At 40.0% G+C, this 25164-nt stretch overlaps 2 protein-coding genes across 4 annotated transcripts in view; one reads left to right on the forward strand and one right to left on the reverse strand.

Moving 5' to 3' along the window:
- The window catches only part of COL24A1 (collagen type XXIV alpha 1 chain), a 249765-nt gene that overhangs the window by 147118 nt on the left and 77483 nt on the right, over window positions 1-25164 (forward strand). For all 3 annotated transcript variants that reach the window (XM_050962090.1, XM_050962091.1, XM_050962092.1), the window contains exons 25-31: window positions 13330-13383; window positions 16131-16184; window positions 18742-18795; window positions 19495-19548; window positions 22466-22519; window positions 22921-22965; window positions 23086-23130. In XM_050962090.1, the coding sequence (XP_050818047.1) occupies window positions 13330-13383; window positions 16131-16184; window positions 18742-18795; window positions 19495-19548; window positions 22466-22519; window positions 22921-22965; window positions 23086-23130 (360 nt within the window). The remainder of the gene's footprint in view (window positions 1-13329; window positions 13384-16130; window positions 16185-18741; window positions 18796-19494; window positions 19549-22465; window positions 22520-22920; window positions 22966-23085; window positions 23131-25164) is intronic.
- Window positions 1-25164, reverse strand: part of LOC127055317 (uncharacterized) — a 210018-nt gene that overhangs the window by 10338 nt on the left and 174516 nt on the right. The window lies entirely within an intron of this gene.

A 25164-nucleotide genomic window follows, 5' to 3' on the forward strand; every position in this document is an offset into this window, starting at 1 on the left:
TCTCTGATATTAAAACAGTTGCCTGCTAGGGCTGTGTTACTGTTTGGTAATGCTAGAGTTCATCCAGGCAGTAAAAGACTATGAATAGCCGGATGGGAAATTAATGAACGTTTCTCCCTAACAACATCACAGCAAAAATTCAGGAAAAACAGAGAAGCTGTCAACAGCACAATGTACAGTTAGTGTCAAAATGACAAACCAGAGTAAGCAGAGGCATAGAACACAAACTGAGAAAAAATCCTAGCACTTCACAAATGACCTGTTAAAATACATTTAAACAAGGATGCCCAGTTATGGACAGCAATTGTGTCTAGGAGACGTGGAGTTACTTTTGGGAAGAACTCATGTAAGTTATTTCCTCACCTCCAGCAGAGGCAAAATGTAGCAAGATTGGCCCCATGCAATGGATGTTTAATTTATGGGGAATGGAAAATTGTGATTCTCTTTGCTTGAAGAAAAGATTAAAGGGGCTTTGAGTGAATTTTCAAGAGGCTAAGTAGACAGTTCTATGAACTATTGTGAAAAATCTGGACTCTGGGGATGCACAAACAAAAATTGGAAACAGCAGGAAAAAGAAAAGCAAACTGAGTAAAACATTTTTCAAAGAAATAATAACGAAGGTGTGGGGTCAATCAGGGCATTAGAAAACACAACTAGCTCAGCCATTCTCAAAAACCTACTTCATAAAGATTTGAAAAAGAGACTATTAAGGATTTATAGTGTGTAACCCTCTAGTAATTGTTGGATGCTCCTTCACCTGGCTCCCCAGTGGTGATGTGGAAGCATCAGTCATCCAAGGACCCCACAACCCTGCATTCTAGACGTGTGGATCCTTACAGACATTCATAGAGTATATATATTCATTCATTAATAATAACAATGTTTTGCATTTATATAATGCTTTTCATCTGTACTGTAGACCTCAAAAAAAAAATTTCTGATTGCTATAAGGGGCAGGATGAAATAGTCCTTTGCAGCAATCTGATCTCAAGATGACAATAGTATGAATCTGCTGTGTTAAGGGATCATTTCAAAAGAAAAGTCCATGTGCAGATTATTAAAAACACCATTTGGCCCCTACTTCTATCTTGACCTTCAGAAACAGCTCACTGATCCAATAAGACCCCAAGTTATGAACCTGAAGAAAGAAAAGTGGACAAGCTACCTACACTGAGGGAGCTGCTATCACCACACATATTTCTTCTGGCTATTTCCCCCAGCCTACCAGCATAATCCATCTAAATCCAGTGGGCTGTTCACTCTCATCCCAATCCCAGCATGTCACTGGATAAACTGGTCAACCATTCCAACCAGATCCAGTAAAGCAGAGACAGAAGCCTTTATTCCCCGCTATATCTGAGCACAGCCTTGGGTGAAGCCTAGTTATGATTCCCTGTTCAGTGCTGCCCACGTGGAATTGTCCTCTAAATTATGCTGCTGGTATAAGGCCTCTTACACTAGGGGAGAATCAGGTATAGTGGAGCTGAGCTCCATCGTGCTCCCACCTCCGCCTTGCACTGAGGGGGAGTGGCTGGTGTAGGAGGTGGCTGCACTATCTCCAGCAGCCCTGCGCCAGTGAAGACTCCCCACACATGGGGAATTTTCTGTGAGAAATCACCAGCTATTTTAAGGTCATTTTGCACTGTGTAAAGCTCGTGTCCTTAGCAGCCAAAGAGACCAGCCCTGAGTGTGCTCCAGATACTGGAATCACCTTAGTCCACGCTGCCTCATTATCATCTCCACCTAAAAGTGTCACATACATGTTGGAAGAGTGACAAAATGGAACTCTGTAGTACTTCAGACAAGAGAGCTATGGGGCACATAGCTTCATAGATCCCAAGGCCAAAAGGGACCATTGTGATCATCTAGTCTGACCTCCTGTACAGCACAGATCATGGAATTTCCTGAAAATGATCCTTAGAGCATCTATTTTAGAAAAAAATCCAATCTTGATTTAAATTAGCTCTCCATCTGGTCTGCACCAGCAAAGAAGAAAACTAAACCATACAAGAGTGAGTCCAACAATTCCTGCACAAGCGTGTGCTGTCATCTCAACAGCATCTTGTTCCAAATCCAGGCAATCTTATCTGCAAAATGGAATAACAATGTCCAACAAATGCTCAGCAGTGCTACTTGTGGAAGGCAGCATGACATCTACCATTCAGAAGAGATCTGTTAAATGCTGTTCACCAGATGCTATGCTGGAAATAAAGAACCGCTTTGTTGTATTCTGGACAGCGATGGCATCAGACTTCAAACACTCTTTATGTCACAGTCATTTACACCCAGCATAATGTTTTTACCACCAGTTCTCCAGCTACCTTCCTTTACATTCATCTGTAGCAGTTTATGTGTATATCAAGGTCACCTGTGAAGATAGAATATGAGAAGAGACATTTGGGAGCTACCTGACCGATGATCAAGGAAATGCGACTGTAATGGCTGGGGCATATGCTGCTGGGCCAGTAGTGTCCCCTGGGCAGGAGTTGAAGGCAGGAGTCGAGACTAGTTACCAAGCCAAGTCAGAAGATGCATATCAAGGTCAAGCTGGGCCAGGATCGATGGCGGGAATCAGGAGCAAGACAAGGCAAAAGACAGGGTTGGTAGCAGCAGCAAGCTGGAGTCTGCATTCTTGCTCAGACAGCTCCCGGGGCAACTTCTTGGTTTAGATAGTTGATGTGGACCAAACAGGTGTTCACAGGGTTCTGTGTCACTCTGGTCTTTTGGGGCAATACTTCCTGAGGTGTGTAACTCTCCAGTAATTGTTGGATGCTCCTTCACCTGGCTCCCCAGTGGTGATGTGGAAGCATCAGTCATCCAAGGACCCACAATCCTGTATTCTAGACCCATGGATCCTTACAGATGTTCATAGAGTATATGTATTCATTTTCACTCATTTTCATGAGTGTCAGTTTGCCTTTCAAAGTTTAATGCACTTCTTTTGTACACCATAATGATCTAAGAAAACATTTTATTTTTTAACATGAGTATTGTCATCACATGGTATCTGGGAAGAAGGTGGAAAAAGACTGACTTCCAACACTCTGCTTATGAGAACATCCTGCCAGCACTCTGTCATCTTAGATAAGAAGCATGGGGTGGAATTTTGGTACATCATATTCTCTGGAATAATTACTCTGGATTTCCTACAGTGTTTCTGAAAGCAGAATTTGGCTCATGATATTTGTATCTTTGAGTTGTGGATAAAGCAGTGATGCCAACATGTTTTCTCTTTCTGATATTCATTCTGGAGTCTGGCAACTGCACCTTTGAAGGTTCCAGTGAGACTGTAGCTATCTGCTGCAAAATCAATATATTTCCCCAGCAGGATATACATATCCCAGATAAGTAGCTTCAGAGGCTTTTACTCAGATGACTTTGATTTACTACCAAATAACTATTTCAAAGGACAGAAAATTTTAACAAAACCGATAGTCAGATCCCACTGTGTGAAACAGAGGACAAGGGCATCTGCCTTTCTAACCTTGTGCTTCTGAACATAATCATGAGTAAAGCACCTATAGATCTTATGTTCCCTTCCTCACATTTTTGGTACAAAGGCGCTGAGGCAGGAAATTGATCTGAAATTTTAAGGTTGACTATTAATACAGATCACACACCAAAAAACTTAGATTGCCAAGTGGCATAAGCATAGCAGTGAGATTCAGAAACTGTGATCAAACAGCTGTTTAGTTGTCAGGCCCTGCACATGGGGCAATGTTCTAGTCGACCATCATCTTCTTGCCTAACTCAGAATGCAGTGTCATCAGCAAATACGTGTAGCAGAAGGCATTAAAGGTTTTGGAAAAGACTAAATTCGGTAGGCATATTCAATTTTCCTCCCTGAGCTCCTGGCTTACGGTATTGTAAATCAAAGCCAACTCAGTCTGCATAGTAAATGATGGCACTGTAATATGCTTCAGTATCTCAGGTTTGTTTCAAAATTTAGAAGAAACAGTACTGCTTATGAGTCGGATCTGATCTTGATTAGAGAGAGATTGTGTGTTATTTCTGTTCTATTTGAAATTGAGAGAGCTTTGTTGCAGGGTAGCAACAGGGGCACCATGTCATACAAACAAAGGAAAAAATGGGAAAGCTATGAGGACAAAAGTGGATAGAGGAAGGCAGCATTAGAATGAGCAAGGTGTCTGTCATGCAAACTTTTATATTCTCGTCATTGTTCCTTTCTCCAAGTAAACCAACTTGCTATAGGGCCTTAGATTCATCTGAGGAAGAATTTTTCCTCTACTTCCTTGCTTTCTCCACAGTGAAAAGCCTTTCCTAACCATTACAGAATAAAATATATACTTTTTTTTTTTAAGAACAACTTTTTGGAGTTCTCTCTGGAGGGATAAGTAATATGACCCAAGTATGTTTTACCTTTACAGTCATACAGACAGCTTCTGGCAACTAGTTATGTGGCATTGACAAAGGAAGTGTCTTGGGCCCAGGAGATGACCTCATTAAAGCTAAATTCCCCCTCTATATGTAGGAAGTCAAAATTTTCTCAATATTTTTTCCATTTTAGCTCCTTTTTGTTCCGTGTTCGCAGCAGTCTGGAGACAGGACAGCCTTTAAAACTAATTGTCTGCACTCTGCGTTAGCACTGATCAGATTTGGGCTTCATTTCAGGGTCTTTGCTTTCATCTTCAAAACTCTGAATGAACTCAGATCCAGTTATCTATTGGATCCAAAGGATCTGCATTTTGGCACTGCCTCTGGAGCAGTCAGGAGTGATGCTGTGACTCAGAGAGTCACGATCCCACTCCTGGCTCCCTTGCTGCTCCAGGGAGGGAATGAACTGCTCTGGGTCTATCCGCACTACAATGTTCTGTTCCCCAAAAAGCCAGCACAATGGTGTTAGCTGGCACACTATGTGGACAGGTCAAGATTCCACCCGCTCCTTTGTGAGGAGGGAACAGAGTGGCTCATTTGAGCATGCCTCTCTCCCCATATTGTTAACTGTGATGTGCATTGCTGTTGCAAGGGTACAGCGGGTGCCTTGCTAGCTGCACAACCATTTGGCCTATTTATTTTTATATGTTTATTTATTTATTTATTTATTGCAAATAAGCTGCATTACCTTGTAATTATTAATTTATTTTTGCTGTTCTCTGTTAAAAATAAGATCAAACTAATATAAATGTACCAAATCTTATTATGTATCATAATGCATGGCTGGTGAAATTGGTCTGAGACTGGACTTTAGTTTCAAAGGTTGGGGGGTTCATCTTAAAAGTTGAAAACACATATCTAGGTATATTCGTATGACATAAAATAATAGAAGCTCAGGTTTGTAATATGGTTGTTCTTTGAGTAGTGGTTGTTTTGTTAAAATTAACATAGAAAGAAACTGACTTAATCAGTTTAATTTTGATGTGCTGAAATCTAGATGTTGGTTGGTTTTGGTTTTGTTTTTTAAATACTATACCCAGGTGAAGGAAACTTTGCAAAGACTGAAGTTTATAGGCTCTTGATAAAAACGTCTGTGTATAAATCCTTACAAGCAGACAGTAATTATTGCATTGGTACAGGTTAGATCTCATCTTCCAGCTGGGAGGAATGTGCAGATGCAATAAAAGTTTCATGGAAATAAATAGAAAGAAAAGAGTACAATAATATAAAGATTTTCTTGTGGCAAGAAAATATTGTATGGTTATTTGTATCATGTCATTAACATTATGTCTTATGAATATGGTGAAATTTTGAATTCTGTATGAAATGATGCTTTATTGGAAAGTTTTCTTTTGACTTAAAAGTAAATGTTAGTTTATATAGCCTGACAGGTAACTGCTGACACGGGAACCTTTTGGTACTGGATGAATATCCACTTCTCTCTAACCAAGCCTTTTTAAAAATTACTATATACTCTATTTTGCACTAAGTATAAAATATGTTTCCAATTATTGCACTCTAGTCCAGTTTCTAACACACAACATGTGCCCTGGCAATATGCTTGGTCTTCCTTACACATGTGTTAGATGTGGGATCTGGTCTCTGATCCATTTTCCATAAAAGTGCTTATGTCAAGGAGGCTTCTATAAAGAGATTTTTGTCATTAGAGAGTCGTACATAAATCCTTGCAAATGAAAGTTTATGGCCTAATTTTTTAACATAGTTTATGGCCATGATCACTTTTTTCATGTAGTTGTTTTCCTTTTCCTTTCCTTTATAATACTTATACTTAACACATTCAATTTGATTTTTGGAGTGTACCACTGTGCCAAAAGGGAGTTATGGGGATGCCAAAGGACTCTGACTTAATACACTACCTTTGGCAGATATTTATCCTCTTCCATAATAAGCAGAGATGGGCTCAAACCTGTAGTGATCTGGATCCAAACTTTGCAGTTGACTTCCTTATGTTAGCCAAACTAAAGCCCTGGATCTAAAGAGCCCCATGAACTCTGAGAAAGTTTAGTATGACATCAACACTATTTGGCTTGGCCTAATTGGTATAAAGGTGTTTTTGTTTCTGTAAATAAATGTCAGTAAATGTTTTACTAGGCTTCCTCAGTGTCACTTTGTCTGCCTAGGATGTTGCCATTTTTTTTTTCCAAAAGAAAAAGAACATCAAGAATGTTTCTCTTCTTCCATCTCTGCTGGCACCCCCACCATGTTCACCTTAGTCTCTGACTCTCTAATCTCACTTCTGACCTTTCTCTTCCTTCCCATCCTCCTTGAAAACTCCACTACCCTTCCCATTTTTCAGGCTTGCAACCTCTACTTTAAAAAAGGCTCTCTCCTCCCAGAGATCCCACTGCTTTAGTACTCCTGTAAGTAAAGACTCTACCTGGAAGGCTCCCATTGCTAGTACCAAGAAAGGGTCCACATCCTCTTCACTCAGCTGTCCTCAGTCTTCCAAACCAGTTTTGGTAATCAGCGCCAAATCCTGGTACCGCCTCCACTATGTTGAGGCAGGGAAGTTATGAGCTCTGCTCAAGGGGTAACTCACAGCATCAATCCTCTTTCTGGAATGGGAGATAGCAAAGAAATTAGTCATGGGCCTTCCAACATTTTTAACTCACGAGCCCACATGCCTGATCACCCTGGACAGGCTAGCGGGGGTGACTCCCTGTTGCATCTAGCTCCATGTAGAATTAAGTGCACTGTGCCATAAAGCTCAATACTGGCAATGACTCCTCACTTAACAATACCAGCAGGCCGATTACTAACTATTGACCCCAACCCTGGCCCCAGTACCAATACCATTAGCACCTGTCTCTGCAGTACTGTGCTTGAAAGGAACCATGGTACATATCATGACAGAAACACCTCCACAGTCCACATCAACAGGCAGGGAGATGCCTTCTTATCCCCTTGTGTCAGGAAGCAATCAAGCTGTGCACATGGTACCAGCTTCACAGGATAACTCCCTTGGTCCTTTGCGTACCAGAAACAAACAAAGATCTGGTGGATTGCCTGAGCAGACAGTACTCAGCCAACAATGAGTGGTCACTCTCTTCTTAAGCCTTTATTCCACTGATGGGGATCCCTGAGGTAGATCTTGCCTTGTCTTCTGCTCCAGAGCAGATACCGAGGCCAGGGTCACTCCAAGATGCTTTCCTCATCTTCTGGCTTCATTGGCTTCTCTGTGCTTTTCTTCCCATCCCCCATAGAGTCATAAGGAAGATCAGTCAGGATGTGGCCACGGTGATACTTACAGCCCCTTATTGGGCCAGACAGTCATTATTGGCTCACAAACCTATTGTGTATGTCCGCACAGCCACCAGTCTCTCCCCAGTCTGCCAGACATATTCAATTCTCCATCCAGACTCCACTTCCTTACTCTGATTACCTGGAAGTTAACTGGCTGAGCAAAATGACAGCATTAGATCCTCATAGATCCAAAAGATCTTGTAACAGAACAGTAACTTTTCTACACAATCAGTCTGCAGATCAAAGTGGAAGAGATTTTTCCATCTGGTCTTCACAACAAGGCCTTGTCCTGTTGCAAGCTTCTATTACCAAGATCCTGGATAACAGCCTCCAGATCAAGCTGTTGGGCTCCCACGTCAGCTCTGTCAGGGTGTGTTTAGTTTTCTTTGCAGCTTGCCACCATCACACTCAGACTTACATAGTGTTCTCTTATTCCACTCTTTCAAAGATTCTAAAAGGACTGGATCACACATATCACCTTCTTCAGGAACCTCCCTCATTTTGAGATTTTAATGTAGTTTTTAGGGCCTTGTGAAGCTCTTATGTGTTGAACTCTTATCCAGGTGCTTTCTTCGCCAGCTCACACCCCAAACTGTATTCCTGGGGCCTACAACTTCAGATAGGAGAATTAGTAAGATTCAAGCACTGACGGCAGACCCTCCTTATATTGTATTCAACAGGGCAATTGAGATGGCCTAACACTGGCTATGATATCAAAATGTATTAAACAATGAGATTTCTAACGCAGCTCAAATTCCAGGAAAATGGGGAGCAGAGACGGGTGACCAGATGTCCCTATTTTATAGGGACAGTCCCAATATTTGGGGTTTTGTCTTATATAGGTGCCTATTACCCCGCACCCCTGTCCCAATTTTTCACACTTGCTGTCTGGTCACCCTAGAGCAGAGTACAAATCACAAAACCTAGCAGTGATTTTGCACCTGCTGTTTTCTAGCGGCCTTGATTGTGGATTTTATTGAACCTATATACATAAACAGAGCATGTTTAAAGGCAGAAATCACTGACTTTGTTTTGTCACCAGTATAAATCTATAGTACAATGATTCTGAAAGACTGAAATAAAATAATAATTAAATCATAAAAGAAGTAAGAGCTACCTGGTGTGTGTGAATATTTTTGTTCTTGAAAAACAAAAACTTGTTTAAGTGCCAGTTAAAGTTGCTTGCTGCTAATTAAACTTGGTTATATTCCTATGTATGTAGAGATAGCAGTTGCCAACATCTGAATCTTATACACATAATCTGATTTAATGTGTTACAGACATAACACAGTTGAATATTACTACATTACTAGTAAGTTTCATATTTCTGCCATATTTCGCAAGTAGTGTCGGTCCTGGGACCAACATGACTACAACAACACTGCATATTTCATGATCACTCATATGATGTATTCCAGGTGCCTTTTGCTAGTTCTTCAATCACCATTTTTTTTAAATGTTCCACTTTTGCTAACCCCATCCTAGTCCAGATCTTCGGGATAGCAAGGAAATTGAGAACATGTTTCCAACAATACTCGTTTTACAATTGCACTGACTCCCTAAAGCAGTTTTCTTCCAGAATTTAATAGTAATCAGAGGTAGTCTTTAATGTGTTCAAAACCTGGAACGCACATAGCTGCTGACTGATTGTGGCCCATTTGCATGATTTTCCAGTTGGAAACTCCAGAAATAATTTCTCTTGGAAGAAATATACTGCGTTCAAAAGAAAGATAATTTACAGGAGTTGTTTTACACCTTACCGAAAAGATACAACAGCCAAAAACTTCCACATGTTTATTAACAAGATCCAAAACGGGTTACAATCGAGGAAACACTTTGAACCATAACTCTCAGCCTCCTAAGCACCAAAGGGTAATTAGACTGCCAGCTCCCACTGCAAGTCATTGGGATTGGATCCCTAACTCTCACTTGTGCTATTGAAAATCTGCTGCCTCCAGGTATGTAGCTGGGACCACCAGCTCTGTGCATTTTCTTTTTGAAAAAAAAAAAAAAACTCGCAACATCCTCAGAAAACAAGATGAAACTGAAGGAGTAGAGTCAAGCATTTACTGATCTTTATTTACAGAAGCAAAAGGCATCAATATGCCAATACATAGCTGGGACTGCCAATATGTGTAGAAAAGGACAACATTCATGTTTGCCATGTCTACATGCTGTTATGTAATTTCCTCACTGCTATAAAAATACATTAACCAAACTACATTTGGATCTGTTATTATTTGTTGTTATATTTAGTAAAATACTGAATGTACATTAATTTTTTTCACTTCATCAAATAGCTCAGAATTGGGATCGTGAATGTGCTCTCCTTTCCCAGGCATTCACAGCTTCTCTCTACTGACTGCATCTTTTCTTTTCCTATTGCTCCCTATGTTATTTCTTCCACCCTCTCTATAGATTTCCTGTCCCGGGGAGAAGGTGCCCGTGCTCATTACTACTGCTTGGAAGTAACTGGCCGCAGTCACTAACCAACCTTAAGAGTGGGCACTTTCAGTTTTCCACCTAACCTTGAGTGTCCTGTAAAATTATAAGTACCTGAAAGATCTCTTCTAATTCTCATTACAGGGAACGGTAACTCTTTCAAATGAACACAGCTCCACATAGCTTCTAGCTATGATTCTATTAGGTGTTCTCAGAATAAAATAAATGCACTCAACAGGAAAAAAGATTATTTCTTACCTGTAATACAATCAGGGGCAGATCCTCAGCTGGACTAAACCATCCTAGCTCCATTTTGTTTAAATCCTTGAAGCTGTGACAGTTTACACCAGCTGAGGAGTTGCCCCTCAGATAATTACTGTGTTCTTTTCACAGTTCAATCCCTACTCTCAGTCCAGGCTGTGAATGTAATGTTCAGAATACAAATCCCAGAGTTGCTAAACTGCCTCAAAGCATTAAGACTTCCTTAAACAAATTGGTTGTAGGTGTAATTAGTTTGTTGTTTTTTAGTCTATATCACAATTAAGAACTATAAGACTTGGCCAGATTGTGAAGCTTTGACTTCGATTGATGGGCAGTTACTCATATGAGAAATCCCATTGATTTTAATGGTCAGACGGAGTTTATATATCTGGGGTGAACTCATTCAGTTCTGTGGCAGAGCTCCCATTAATTTCAGTGGAGCCAGAATTTCCCACCTGGTATATAAACTGCTGTTACAATGTACAAACTAATGAATGTATCCATTTTAATAAGATGTCTTGATGACAGGGTTTGGTATTCTCCTTTATGTGTTCCTATTGGTATGAAAGAATGGTTAAAAATGAACGTAAAAAGAAGATATTTTCAGTTGTTCAATATAAAGAACTGCCTTTTCCTCTGTACCTAGACTCTCATTTGTTTACATAGTGCCTCGTTTTCAAAGTCTCCTTCTACCCTAGAATCTGGAGGCAGTTCAAATTGAAGGACTATGTCTCCAGGATGGTAGATTTCTGAGATAGTGCTAGTAAAAGTAAAACGATGTGTGGGCTATATAGGGGAGGCATATGCAGTAGGATTAATGGTTACAGGTCTATTCAAATTAGAGTATGTAATTATGTTAAGAATTACAGAAAAGACATTTTCTTTCATTGGAGAAGTTTTCATTTTTTCCTAGGCAAATTTTACAAGCCTTTTATGGAAGGTATTTTCCAAACACTGTCAATAGACTGCTTTAAACTCTGCTCTGGACAGATATGTCTGCTTACCCATATGCCTTTCCCCCTCCATTTGTTAAGTAAGACTTCATTTTCTTTAAAAAGAAAAAGAACAAAGAGTTCAGAAGGGGCCCAAAAGCTTTAACAACAGACTCAAGAGTAGAAATGTCAATCATCCAAGTCTTTTGAAGCTGGGAGGATACTCTGTAATTTTCAACTACATACTCATTTTAGAGAGATTTGGGAAAAAGCAGCGTAACTGCACTGAACAATATATATATGTATAAAATTCAAAAATAAATAATCATGTGAGTGGCACCATTTAGCCATATGGTTTCAGATATTGTAGCTGCTTAGCTTCCATTATCTCTTTTGACATCTGTCTATCTGCCTGTATATGCACCCTTGCTCCTCAAGCAGACTACAGAAAAGCAGCACCTGCTAAATTAGATGAGCAAAAAGAAAAAAAGCTATGGCTGCGCTCCACTATTAATACCCAATGGGAAATATCAGGATAGTAATCAAAGAGTTGTCCTGTTTTAACTGCATTAAACAGGAAAACAGGCCTCGCTATAAATTTCTTTGTTTTCTGCATTTAGGCCTCAATTCAGCAAAGGTACTTAGGGACCAGCCTAACGGTAGGCATTTGAAGTGAATTGGGCTACACACAGGCTTACATAAAGTTAAGCACATCGTTAAGTACCTTATTGAATCAGGGCCTAGAGTTACAATAATGCTGAATGCTACAAAGATGGAGGTATTTTATTTATTTAATTGTTCATTTATTTTTAATGTTGCAGTGGCGGTGTGTTACATGGTGTGGGGGTGAGATTTTTCAAAAGTGCTCAGCATTGGCCTAACCCTGCGCCTGTTGAGAGTTACCATTGGCTTCAATGGGAACAGACCGAGGCCACTGAGAATGGACTAGTTCCAAAAGGACATATATTTTATTAGTGGAACACACCTGCTTAGAACCCCTCCATATAGATCTTTTGTTATAGCCAGTACAATGCTGGTGGAAATTAGTAGGACAGAGTCACAAGAGACCTATTTTCTTAAGAAAAGATCTGATCCTGTGTCTTACTCAGCCAAAACTCCCCATGATTTCAATGGGTATTCCATTCCTAGAAAGCTAAGGAGAAAATAAGGATTACCCCCTCCAGTAGTATTTTTGTTTTGCCCAGGTTTGACTCACTCAGGCTGCGCTCCAGTGACACTGAGGATATTCTTTGATGAATTTATACCTTCCTAGAAATTTGTGGCTAGGACCAAAGCACTAGGAAAGCAATTAGCGCCGCTAATTATATGTTGATAGAGCACCTGGCACAATGAGGCCCAGCCTAGTAGTGGCATTTAGGTGCTACTGTAATGCCGACAGACCCTGGTTGTCGGTGGGCAGGATCAAACCTGGGACCTCTGGAGCTAAATGCATGAGCCTCTACTGCACGAGCTAAAAGCCATATGGCTGTAGAGCAGACTCATTAATCTCTCTCTAGGTGGTCTTGGAGCCACTAAATGGGACAGAACACCACACCCAGGAGGTGTGTGGCTTACACTACCACAACACAAAAGTTAAATAATAATTAAATAATATTTCCCCTTCTTCCATCATCCCTTGATTGCATCTGGATCTGAGTACAGGGGATACCTCCCACAGGCTAGAATCTAGCCCCAACTGCAAACTGTCAGCAGAAGCTGCTCAGCAGAGAAAATGGTATATTAGGAAAAGCTCTGTAATGCCGTGGCGAGACTACCAGGAGGGGGAAGGTTAGGAATTAGTATTAATTATCTGCCCCTGAAGTCCTATGAGCTAGGTTGTACAACACTTACTCACATGGATGAACTCTGACTCACACAAACAGTCCTTTCCAAACCACTGGGTCTACTCTTGTGAATAGGTGGCTCACCAGGCTGAAAAAGGGCTCCACAATCTGCCCTTTGTTTGTTGGCAGATGCAAAAACATGAAGCAGCACAGGCATCATACAAATAAAATCCGTTTGTTTTTTCACGTAGGGACCCATTGGTTTACCTGGAGAAATTGGACCTGCTGGAATACCTGGTGAAAAGGTAACTTCAAACACCTCAGTCTGAACAGTAGTATAAATCGCTTATAGAAACCATACGTTGATGATGGATTATTTAGTGATCATGGTGACATAATTAATATGTCAGTGTGCATTTTAACACTTAGAGATATAATCAAATGCAGCACAAATCCAATACCAGTGACCAGCACGTGATGCGTTTGACTTTATTTATAGTGAAATTGGAGCTTGTGAATTTACTGGAGTGGGCAGAGATATTGTTCGTGCCTTCCTATGCATTTCGTTGAGTTCAGTCTGAGAATGTGACATGACCAGTATTTGTTTCAATTGGGTGGCCATTTTTCACTTCACTGTGGAGAGAGAGATAAAAGCAGAACACTATTTTTTGGCAATAAGCATTAGTACCATTTCTGTGCCAGTTTTTAAATGAAGCTAAGTCAATAAATGAACATAGTTACAGTTTCCTCTCCTATGTGGCACCCAGATGTGTTTGTGAATGTAATCTTTGGCAGTGTTAGTATTATTAGCATAATGTAAGTTTAAGACTATTAGACAAGTTGTACTTTAACAAAAAGATAAAAACAGGAAGCTATTACCTAACTGAACGTCAGTTTCAATTACAATAAACACATAATTATTTGTCAGAATGATCTAGCACCATTCAACTCCTGCAGGGTTGAATTAGTTCACCTACTTTGGTGGCTGGAATTCAAAAGTATGCTATTGACAAAATCTTACCCTGTGAATTTGTTATAACTTCCATGAAAATATGGTGATATTTTTACTATTGGTTTATATTACAAGGAAAAGGAAATACATGAAATGAAAGCACTGGTTGACAAATCTTAAATCTGATAAGGCTTTAATCATAACTGCATGCCTAGAATACAGTATTGAAGGAGATCTTGTCATTTTGTTTGCTCTTCATGCACATACAAAGTTACTTCAGTTGCTGGATTAAAATCAGGGCCACTCAGAGGGCGGGGCAAGTGGGGCAATTTGCCCCGGGCCCCACAGGGGCTCCCACGAGAGTTTTTTGAGGCCCCTGGAGCTTCTTCCACTCCAGGTCTTCGGTGGCACTTTGGCGGCGGGGGGTCCTTCCATTCCAGGACCCACCGCCGAAGTGCGCTGAAGACCCACAGAGGGGGGTCCTTCCACCTTGGGACCCGCCGCCAAAGTACCCCGAAGACCCGCGGCGGGGGATCCTTCCGCCCTGGGACCCGCTGCCGAAGTGCCGGGTCTTCGGCAGCAATTCGGTGGCGGGGACCCCACGCCGCCAAAGACCCCAGGCCCACTGAATCCTCTGGGCTGCCCTGTTTAAAATAGGAGAAGAAATGTAGCAAATCTGCCAGCAAATAGAAGCAAACTGCTTATGACAGAGTGGCAGTTTCCATGACTACACTGGATACTTGTGTCTTCATGATTAATGGTGTGCTGTAATGTGATGTACCAGGTGCCTCTCTGTAACATAAAGGAATCTTTTGTTATTTTTAAGAGCTGTATTTTAGCAGCCAATATTAATCCTCAGCCAGACCTAGTAGCTGGGCTGGCTGTTGTTAGGACAGAAGAGGAGTGAGGATATAAGAGGTGAGGAAAACCCTCCTCCTCCTCTAGCCAGGGAGCTAGAGAAATGGCAGTGGCAGTTGATGCTGAGGTGGGGGCTTGACTTGCCCATATGTACATGTTATTAAAAAATGAGGGAAATGTGAAGGTTTTTTTTTCTCTTGTTTATTTGTTATCGTTATAGATAACTCATGGATGCATAAAGAATGTAGGTAGCTATGAATGTGACACACCCCCATGCAAGGCACGTCCCTGCTGCTGGTGGTTTGCATAGCCCAGTTCACTTTCTGAATCTCTTTCCTGTAAGCCTTCTAGTAGAATGGAAGGGAAAGAGTAACTTGTAGTTTGATTTTATTTTCAAAATGAAAAACTGGGACACTGTGGATGCATTTGAGGGGTCACAGGAAGGTGTTGTGCTGGGGAAATAGAGGTTGGTGGAGAAGTGGGGTGGGGAGAGGTGCCCTCTCCCACTTCACTTTGAGGAAATGGGACACTTTATAGTAAAGGGTACAGTGGGAGAAAACCATATTTATTCCTCTATTGCCCCTTCGCTATTGTCTCCTAATGTCAACCTCTCCCCTTCTATCTCCCCACTACTGACTTGTCCCACTTTAGTACACCTGTTCACCTACTTCCCCATTCATCAGTTGACTTCATTTCCATCTGAACTCAAACCCGCCCACACGTCATCCTCTGAGCTCAGAAAGTTCCTAAGCCTCCTCCTCTTCCTCCAGCCAAACCCCCACATGGTCAGAAACACCTCACATGTGCATGCCTGTGAACGCACATGTCACCCCCTATAGGCTGAGAACTCCTTTTCTTTCTCTAGAGCTCAGAATCACTCTCCTTATTTCAGAGGATCACACACACAACCCTTCAGGTTCATGAAACCAACTTGCAGGCTCTGAACTTTTTACCTACCTAATATCCACCATGAGCAGCAGGCTCAGAAGTTTAAACCCTCCCCTTCCTACTTGATGCTAAATCCAAAACAATAGAAGTAGTAGCAGTAAGGAGCATGTGCCTGTGCTTTGAAATAGCCCCACAGAAGCCTGGTCTCTACTTCTGCCCTCCTCTACCTGCAGCTCCTGTGTTACAGGGACTCCGGGCCACAGTACGAAATCCTCACTGGGGAAAGAGAACTGTGCCAGTGAAATAACACACCATAAATTTGTTTCTTTTCTTTTTTTAAATTGTTTGTTAAAGGGAGAGCGAGGCAGTCCAGGGCCAGTGGGCCCTCCTGGAGAGAAAGGTGTCACGGTAAGCAGTAAATAAGGTACAAGTCAGCTTTATTTTACTTGCAAAGGAACTGTTCCTTCCCAAAAACCTAATTCATTTTGGCCATGCCAATAGCAAAAAACCTTATGGAAAAATAACGCATTTGCAATATATTATTTCTAGGAAAGTTTCCATTTAGTAGCTTGCTAAGTACTTTGCAAACTGAAGCAGCATGCGGTGAATATGAATTACCCACTTTTTTAAAAATGGCTCTCATCAGATTTATGTGCAGGATTGAAGCCCAGTGAATTAGCAGGCATGACAAAAAAGAAGGAAAAGTAAACTTCATAGTCTACGGATTATGTTTGGTGAGAAACTTCTTTCTAAGACTTAGGGCTGGATTCACAGGTGTTGCAATGCCTGACTTTTAGATGCTCTGATGCCTTGTAGAATTCACAGCCCTAAAGTAGATGTCCAGGCTTTCTGTACAATGTGTGGGGAGAATTAGGCACCTGAAAAGGGAATTCACAGAAGTCAGCAAGCTGAGCAGGGAGCTGCCTTCGCTAACCAACAAGAAATGCCAAGGAGAGAGGGTATTTGGGGGACTTGGAGGCTATGATTACACTACACACATAACTGGCAGCGGTTTGTAGTGTACATGTAGCTACCTTCCTCAGTGAAAAACACACTGCATCCACATTGTAGTATGTAGCTACATATGTCAGTGAAAGGCTCTGGCAGAGGGGAGGCAACGCTGAAAGCTTCCAGCAGCTCCCCGCAGCCAGAGCCTTTCCCCACTGCCAGAGTCTTTCCCTGCAACAGGGAGCTACTGGAGCCTTTTTCTGGCTGCCAAAGTGGAGAAAAGCTCCAGCAGCAGGGAGGCAGTGGGATGCTACACTGCTAAAAATAGGAGTGTAGGCAGTGAGGCATGGCTTGGGCGAAAAGAGAGCCATTAGGGGCTGTACTTGTTTTCATACTCACCCCCATCTGGCATATCTTCACTCCCCTGAGCTGTGCCTCACCATCTACCCTGCTATTTGTACCAGTGCTAGGGAGCTTACATGGGGATGTACAACATGCTGATGAAAGAAGTGTGCAACAAGTCACACCCCGAGAGAGGCACCTATTTCCACTTGGGATCCTCTCCTGGAGTTGGAGACCTATACTGAGTCTACTGGTGGTTACATTGTTACATGACATTTCCCTCTCTCCTTTTAATGTTCTTGTTCTAACGAGACCAAACTCTTGTTGCTCAGAGCAGCATTGTTATATTTAATGAGAGCTGCTGTGGGAGGTCATGAGCAGTAGGGAGAGGCAGTCTCTCGGGCAGCTTGGTTCAGTTCCAGGGATGGACTTGAATAGCAAGACCAGGGGCCTTGAAGCTAGCTCTTTTTATTCAATAAGGAAACCAGTGCACAGAGTAGAGCCCTGGGGTGATGTGTGGGTGGGCTGATGTATTTCGTAATCATTGTCCTAGTAGGGTGATGTATCTGGTACCAGTTGAAGGTTTTTCAGGGTGTATGGCTTCATTACTAGATATAGTAAATTGCAGTAGTCAAGCTGGAGATCGCAAACGCACAGATCACTAGGCCTGAGACTGATAGGGTGTGATGTGTTTTCTGGCCAGCTGCAAATAGAAGGGACATTTTTTTGAAGCAGTTGCTCTTTAGGTGTGTATTAGCAGAGAAGAGACCAAATGGACCCCTAGGCTCCAGATCAGTTCAGCAGTCTGCAGAAATGAGATGATATTCTATGACGCACTTCCCGCTTCCTACCAACATTAAATCTGCCTTGACTGGGTTCACCTTCTATCTGCCACTTTACACTCAGGAACAGATCTCAGCCAGGAACTGAATAAACGAGGATTTATTAGTATAGGATACAATCCTGTTAACACTTTACTATCAGCCATAGTGCATACTACTGTGAGTAGTTCAACTAAAGTCATGGTAGAAACTGCTATGCCAGGTGGTAAGTATTTGCAGTAAATGTAACATGCCATGACATTGTGGACCAGAGCTGGAGTTTGCAATCTTGAGTGGGTCTGCAAAATAATTTTTCCTTGCCAGTCCTGTTCCCACAAAATACCACTGACACTTGTCTACCGTGACCACCTGTTCACACCATTACGCACAGTCCTGGTTGGAGGATAATGGATGGTAAGCAATTTCTTTGGGTTTGGGACACATCCCAAATTTTAATGACTTCTTTGAAATGTATGTATCCAGTTCTGGACTGTTGCACTGTCAAGTTTTTCTGTTTTAGGCTCTGGCAACATGTATCCAGGAGAACTATAATTTTGTTGTATCCTAGGCAGTTACCAAAGCAGAGTTGCCAGACTGGATTATCTTTGGGATGGGATGGAAATCTTTTGCCTGTTTTAGAAATTTGAAAATCTGGTTTTGTTCATAAAAGCTCTTTTGAGTTGGTGCACATTCATATCTTGTGACCTTGGAGAGTGGATTGCTTCTTTCAAATACTCTGAAGATGATATAATCAGCTTTTGAGGGGATTATTTTAAATGCCATTACCTGCCAAAAGTGCAATTTTGAGTTCAGCAAGTTAAGATCAGAATTATTCAATCCCTTTTCTATTTTAGGGCTATTCAGGACCTCCAGGGGGCTTTGGGCCTTTAGGGCCACAAGGACTGCCTGTAAGTATAGATCAAGATTTTGATTTAACATAAAATGCAGTCTGTTTAAAAATCACTCTTTTGTTCTGTTACTGTTAAGGCTATTTGCAGAACTGTCATGAAAATATACCAGCCCGGGCACAAATACTGTTCACCTGCCCTTTGCCTATATTTTTTACTTACCCAGAGCAAGTAGACAAGTAGAATTTTTCAAGACTGATTTAAACTGTAGCCATTTTAATTTTTATTTTGCTGATATTTAATTAAAATCCATTAATTGTAAGGATGATGTATTTACTATTAATCAAAAACAAATGGAATCTTCCTGATTTGCTTGTGTTATACTCTCCACCATGGGTCACCAGCAGGGATAGCAAATGAGTCTTGTAGCACCCTAAAACATAAGTTTCTACCATTTGAACCAAAGGACCTGGTAGCAGTAGTAGGTTCTTATCATTTATGTGAATAGCCACTGGAGAAAGGCACAGTCCACATTATTTCTTACCCAGCCCAAAGCCAGTACTAAACATATTTTATTGGGCAAGTTGTACTGAAGTAATTTGGTTGATTCTGAGCTTTTAGAAAGAGAGACTGCATGATTTTTTTCACCTATAGTGAACTACTATGAGAATTTATATGTAGTCTATAATATAGATCTCTTGTCACTTCTGGAGGTATTTCTGTACAGGATATTAAATAATGAGTTCATGTAATACTTAGGGTCCTTCAGGGGCAAGAGGACCTCCAGGACCACAGGGATCTAAAGGACGAAGAGTAAGTAGAATTGTTATTATATTTTACCTAAATAAATGATCAGCACATGACTTAATAGGAATGTAGTTTCTAAATTGCCTCCAGTTGCTTCTTTTGAATTCTCTGCCAGGTTATAGAATATTGATCATCAATATCGATTCAAGGCATTTTAACTGAAATATGACACGCAAGACGTGCTTCTAGTAAGAAATATATCCAAGTTCCAGTTCTGCTCCCATTGGAGTAACTTTGAGTTTTGCCATTGACTTCAATTGGAAGCAGGATCAGAACCAAAATTATTGCTTGTTTACTATACCCATCTCTGCTTACAGAAATATATTAATGCAAACCTTCATCCCTGCTGATGGACTGTGTTTCTGTGTTTTGCAGACTAAACGTTTTCTTTATCAGCATTCTTTCAATGCCTTCTAATACCAGTGAAATAATATTACAATTCCTAGTGTATAATTTTAGGAGAGGAAAAACAAAGCTATACATGACACCTAATATCATCATATTCCTGCACCATAAAACTCAGTTTAGACTATTTGCATTTTCCCTATTTTATCAGCAAAATGTGAAAACTGGTATTTTTTTCCTTGTGCACAGTGAACTGATCCAAAGTCCATTTGAGTCAATGAAAGTTTTTCCATTGAGTTAAACAGTTTCAAAGAGAGCAATTAAGCTGTAAAATAATGTGATGGTTTGATACATGATCTATGTGACTCTTCCTCATAGAAAGCTAGTTAATTACTTATTCTTGTAGACCTGAGCACTCATCATTTTAGATTTAATTTAATGCTTTGAACAAGGAGGCACTTGATGCCTTACAGAACTGGGTCTTTTATGAGATGAAAAGTAGGGTATCATCTTACTTAGAGAACACTTAAAACAAATTCTTAACGGTCTCTTTTGCCAAAATTCTTGAATCCTTTTCTGTCAAATACTTTTTTGTAACAGGAACTAGAAACAAAAATAGTCCTTCATATAGTTAAATATCTATTACATCATTTCCTTCTTTTAAAAAAGACATTTCAATATATAGTTTTTTGATGAAAATGAAAATGTTCATATACTTTAATTTACAAATATTATAAGGTTGGAGAATTTTTAACTTTTGTTGGATAAAGATAAATACTTAAGAGGCTTACATATATGTCCTAACACTAGGGTCCTATACAGAACGTTAAGTTTAGTAAACTTGTTTTGCATCATAAAAGTATGTATATGTTTTAATTTTTTCTTTCATTATTATTACAGCTTATACAATGTTACATAAGATATTTAGAAAAAAAGTGTTATTTTATATTTATTTCCCAGATATTTGAAATATACTTTATATAGTACTAGGAATATACTACTTTTTCATTAGAGAAAGTTAATATCTTGCCTATAATGTTCTTCTCCCTTCAATTATGGTTTCCTCCTTCAAAATAAATCTGTTGTAATTTGCTTCTGTTTTGCTAGTACAATACATATGAACCATTTGTGAAATACTACATATAAAATGTATAATCTCTGCTAAAAGTTAGGAATTGGTGTAATAATAAACCTTATTTTGAAGCTGCTTCTAACTGGAAATGCCACATCAATGTTTTCTTTTCTTTAGGATGAGATATACAGAATAACTTATCCCAGACTTTTACACTTGATCAAATATGTGAAACTGAGTTGAAACATGTACACATATCCACTTTTCATCTAAAAGTGTCAATATTAGCCCTAAGTGCCTGTGCTAACATTAGATGTTCCTGTATAGTTATTCTACACTTAAAACCATGAGATTGTGATGGACTTTCTAAATCTGGTACATTATAGGTCTGATTCTGCTGGTCTAACTCAAATAAACTCCTATTTAAGTGGACAATTTGTCTGAGTTAGGGTTGCAGGATTAAGAAATTAACCTAAAACTTCAGCAAAAGATCTTCAAGTCCCACCAAAGAGAATTGCTATAATCCTATGAAAATAGGGTGTTTGCATTCCTACTTCATTAATAACAATGGATTTGGTCTTCTAAAATGTTACTTTTTAGACACGATTTAAAAGGTTGAGGAAATAAAATGTTACAATTTGGGTATGTATTTGTTGATTTAATAATAATAGTATATCTTTTAACAAAAACAATGAATAATCTTTAAAATCCTCCTAAAAACACAACACCTAGGAATGTTCAGAACTGGTTAGATAAATCTGCATGTGAAAATAGTCATACATAATTTAGCTCAGAAAATCATCAACTGTGGGAAGCACCTAATGAGACACGACTTGCAGCAACATGAATGGTATGTAGAGCAACAAACCACAGTGAAAAACAGGCTGCATTCACACTGCAGCATGTAGCTGCACATGTCAGTGAGAAGCTCTGCCGGGGGAGGCAATGGGGAAAGGCTTGGCAGCAAACTTTAGTTAATCTAGCAATATGGAAGCCCCTGCTGAAAAATAGTTTACCCTTTTTATTTGGCTTTATATTGGTTTAACATCAGAAGAACTGTACTATCTAAATTTTAAAGGCCAGATGTTCAGTCCCAGACCAATTTTTGCACATTCAGCTGATAACATGACCAAATGTGAGCATCCAAATAATCAGTTATACTTGCAAATGCAGGTTTTGTTTGCACATAAAACTGGGAGCATAGAAATAAAGTTTGCCTTCAAGCAGGTTAAACATCTTGTTTAAATATTAAACAGTAAAGACATTCTTTTTAGACTCATATTACAGCAAGCTGGAAACTGATTTTATAATAGTTGATGCTTTATTTCACATTTAACAAAATAAAAAGTGCTTTTCATCATGTGGAATTTCAGAGCTCCATGCTAAGAGAATGGGTAGCTTTCCATTCAACTGTAAAGCCGATGTGGTATCTTTCTGTTAAATCTCTACAGTAGGCACTGTCAATAGTTTATAATTAAAACCAGAAATCACTTGTTTAATTTCCAGGGGCCAAGGGGTCTAGATGGTCCTCCAGGAGAGCAAGGGACACAAGGTATTAAGGTAATTATTTATTTGTTTTGTTCAGTACTGCCGAGGGCGCTTATACAGCATATGGTGGGTGTTGACTGATGGAAAAGAAAAGAGGGGAAAAAAGTAAAGGGCACTATGAAATAGTTTTGAGTTTGCTATTAATCCAATGAGGGACTCACAATTTTCTGTTTCATTGAGGTTCTTATTTTTATGTCTATAGTAGACATGTAGATCTGAATTCTGGTCTCATTCACACTGGAGTTAATTCATAGTAGATGCATCAATTTAAGTGAAGTTACTCTACATTTATACTGGCATAAATGATGGCACAATTTGTCCTGTGGTAGTTCTCTTTTTCCACATGTGTAGTTTTCTGTGTGGCAAATCTAGTAAATTCGTACTGAACTCATTCATCATTGGTTATTTGTCAGGGAGAAAGAGGTGATCCAGGGAAAAAAGGTGTTCATGGACTTATTGTAAGTATTGGAGATGTTTTGGGCATTAGGCACTAATACCTATGCTAGGAATTTTTGCCTGACATTGATTTGGAATTTATCTGACATCAGCATTCTCTTTTAATAATTTTATTTGACCAGGGCAAGGCTGGAAACCCTGGAGAAAGGGGTGATTCAGGAGTACCAGTAAGTACTGAAATCTTATAGCCCTATTACAAAAAAACAAAACAAAATCTTGCTTCACACTCAAATGCAAGGGAAATTATTTTCTTTATACCAGTCATTGAGGTCTGAGAATAATGGTTTGCATTTACTTTGTATAGAACCTTTCATCTGAGGATCTTAAGGCATATTAGTAACATCAATTTACAAAGCATCAGAATTCCTCTGTGGCATTATATCTGAGTTTTACAAATGGGTAAACTAAGGCACAGATGGTAGAGTGACATGCTCAAGATCAAACAGTGGCAGATATGAGAATGAAACCTAGGAATATCTGGCAGTAATCCTATCTATTATTAGAAATGTAATCTTTCAGGTGAGATACTGTCTATAGGATGTAGCTTAAAAGAACATTGCAGTAGAAGAAATTCTATTGCGTAATTGCGGGAGACAGCTAGAAGTTGCCATGCACATTGGAATAGTTTTATCGCCATTTTTAGAGGAGACAGCCAATATGGTATAACCACAGGGCTTTGTGATCATTGCAGGGATAAAATGTATATCTTATAAACATAACTGGAACTCTGTGTTAGAACACCTTTCCTATGAACTGTATACCAATAAAAAAGCTTTTCCATAAGAGAACAAAGCTCAGCCTTCTGCGAAAATCACACATCTTCCTATGATAATATGTTTAACAGACCAGTCACACTATAGTGACTTTTCAAGCTAATAGAAAAGAAGTAAGGAAAGCAAAAGCCAGAGAATAATACCAATCATATTACCAATGCAATGCTGTACTTAAGACTAATAATGTTGTTTGCCATTTTAATCAGGGCCGCTTCATAGCTTTGCCTGTTTGTCCAGAGAATTGGGAAGTTTGCTGCCCCCTGTCAGTTGTTCCACAGAGTAATATGTGTACCACCTCGCACCATTCATTTGGAGAGAGTATGAGACCACATTGGTTGCTGACAAGTAGAGAGGTCATATAGAAAACACGCTGAAGAAATGGCATCCCTCAATAAGAGAAGGATAATAATGGCAAGGAAGATATCTTGCCCCACCTCTCTTCAGTCGCTGAGCAACTCTCTATTTAAATCCAGTGTTAGGTTCAAAAAATTTGGAATCTCACATAGTTGTAAACCACATCCTTTTTCGAGTGAGATGTAAAACTGAGGTCCTGACCACTTATGGTTGTGAAGGACCGCATGGCATTTTTTGCCAGAGTAGAAATTGCCTCTTCAGTTTCAGTCAGGTATGGTATTCTTCATTGTTTCCTGTTCTACACTGTTGCTTGGTATTGCTGAGGTCATTCAAACCAGAAGTCACTTTAGTGCCAGGTGACCTTTATCTATACAGTAGATGTAATTCAGTTTATTTATGGAGTTCTTGAGGATCCATTGGGATGAAAGGTGCTATATAAATTCAAGATGTTATTCTCTTGATATTTCCTTTTACTTCTCCTGGTGATAGTCTTTAATTCCACTGCAGTGCATAGGTACTGGAACTGGGGGTGCTGCCATACTTCCTGGCTTGAAGTGGTTTCTATCATATAAAGGGTTCACAGTTTGGTTCAATGACTCTCAGCACCCCTACTATACAAATTATTCCAGCACCCCACTGCAGTGGAAACCCCCATTTATACAGCTGCACTTATGTCTAAATTCTGGTTCAGACTCAATAAACACACTGAGTATTTGACTCTACTTGCCTTTGTTTAGCTCACTCTAGTTCATATCTGCATAAATGACTCTGATTACAACCCCAAAGTGGATTTTGACTGACAAACTGAGCATGGCCTCACAGAACTCCCATGTACAATATACCCACTTCTGAGATTACAACTGCTGGGCACCACCGCTCTGGATGAAAAGATGGGTTCATCTGCCAAACAGGTCAAAGAAATAGCTAAGGAAGTCTGATGAGTGACTCTAAGCAGATTTTGTCTCGTTCCCTAGGCAGGCAATAAAGCTGGCTAGACAATAGGGCAGAAATGTATCTTGCTCCTACGGTTGCAGCACAGTGAATGCTGCCTTTTGCTTTCTGCCATCTCTTCTG

Source organism: Gopherus flavomarginatus, chromosome 7 (genome assembly GCF_025201925.1).
Source record: "Gopherus flavomarginatus isolate rGopFla2 chromosome 7, rGopFla2.mat.asm, whole genome shotgun sequence".
Taxonomy (NCBI): domain Eukaryota; kingdom Metazoa; phylum Chordata; order Testudines; family Testudinidae; genus Gopherus; species Gopherus flavomarginatus.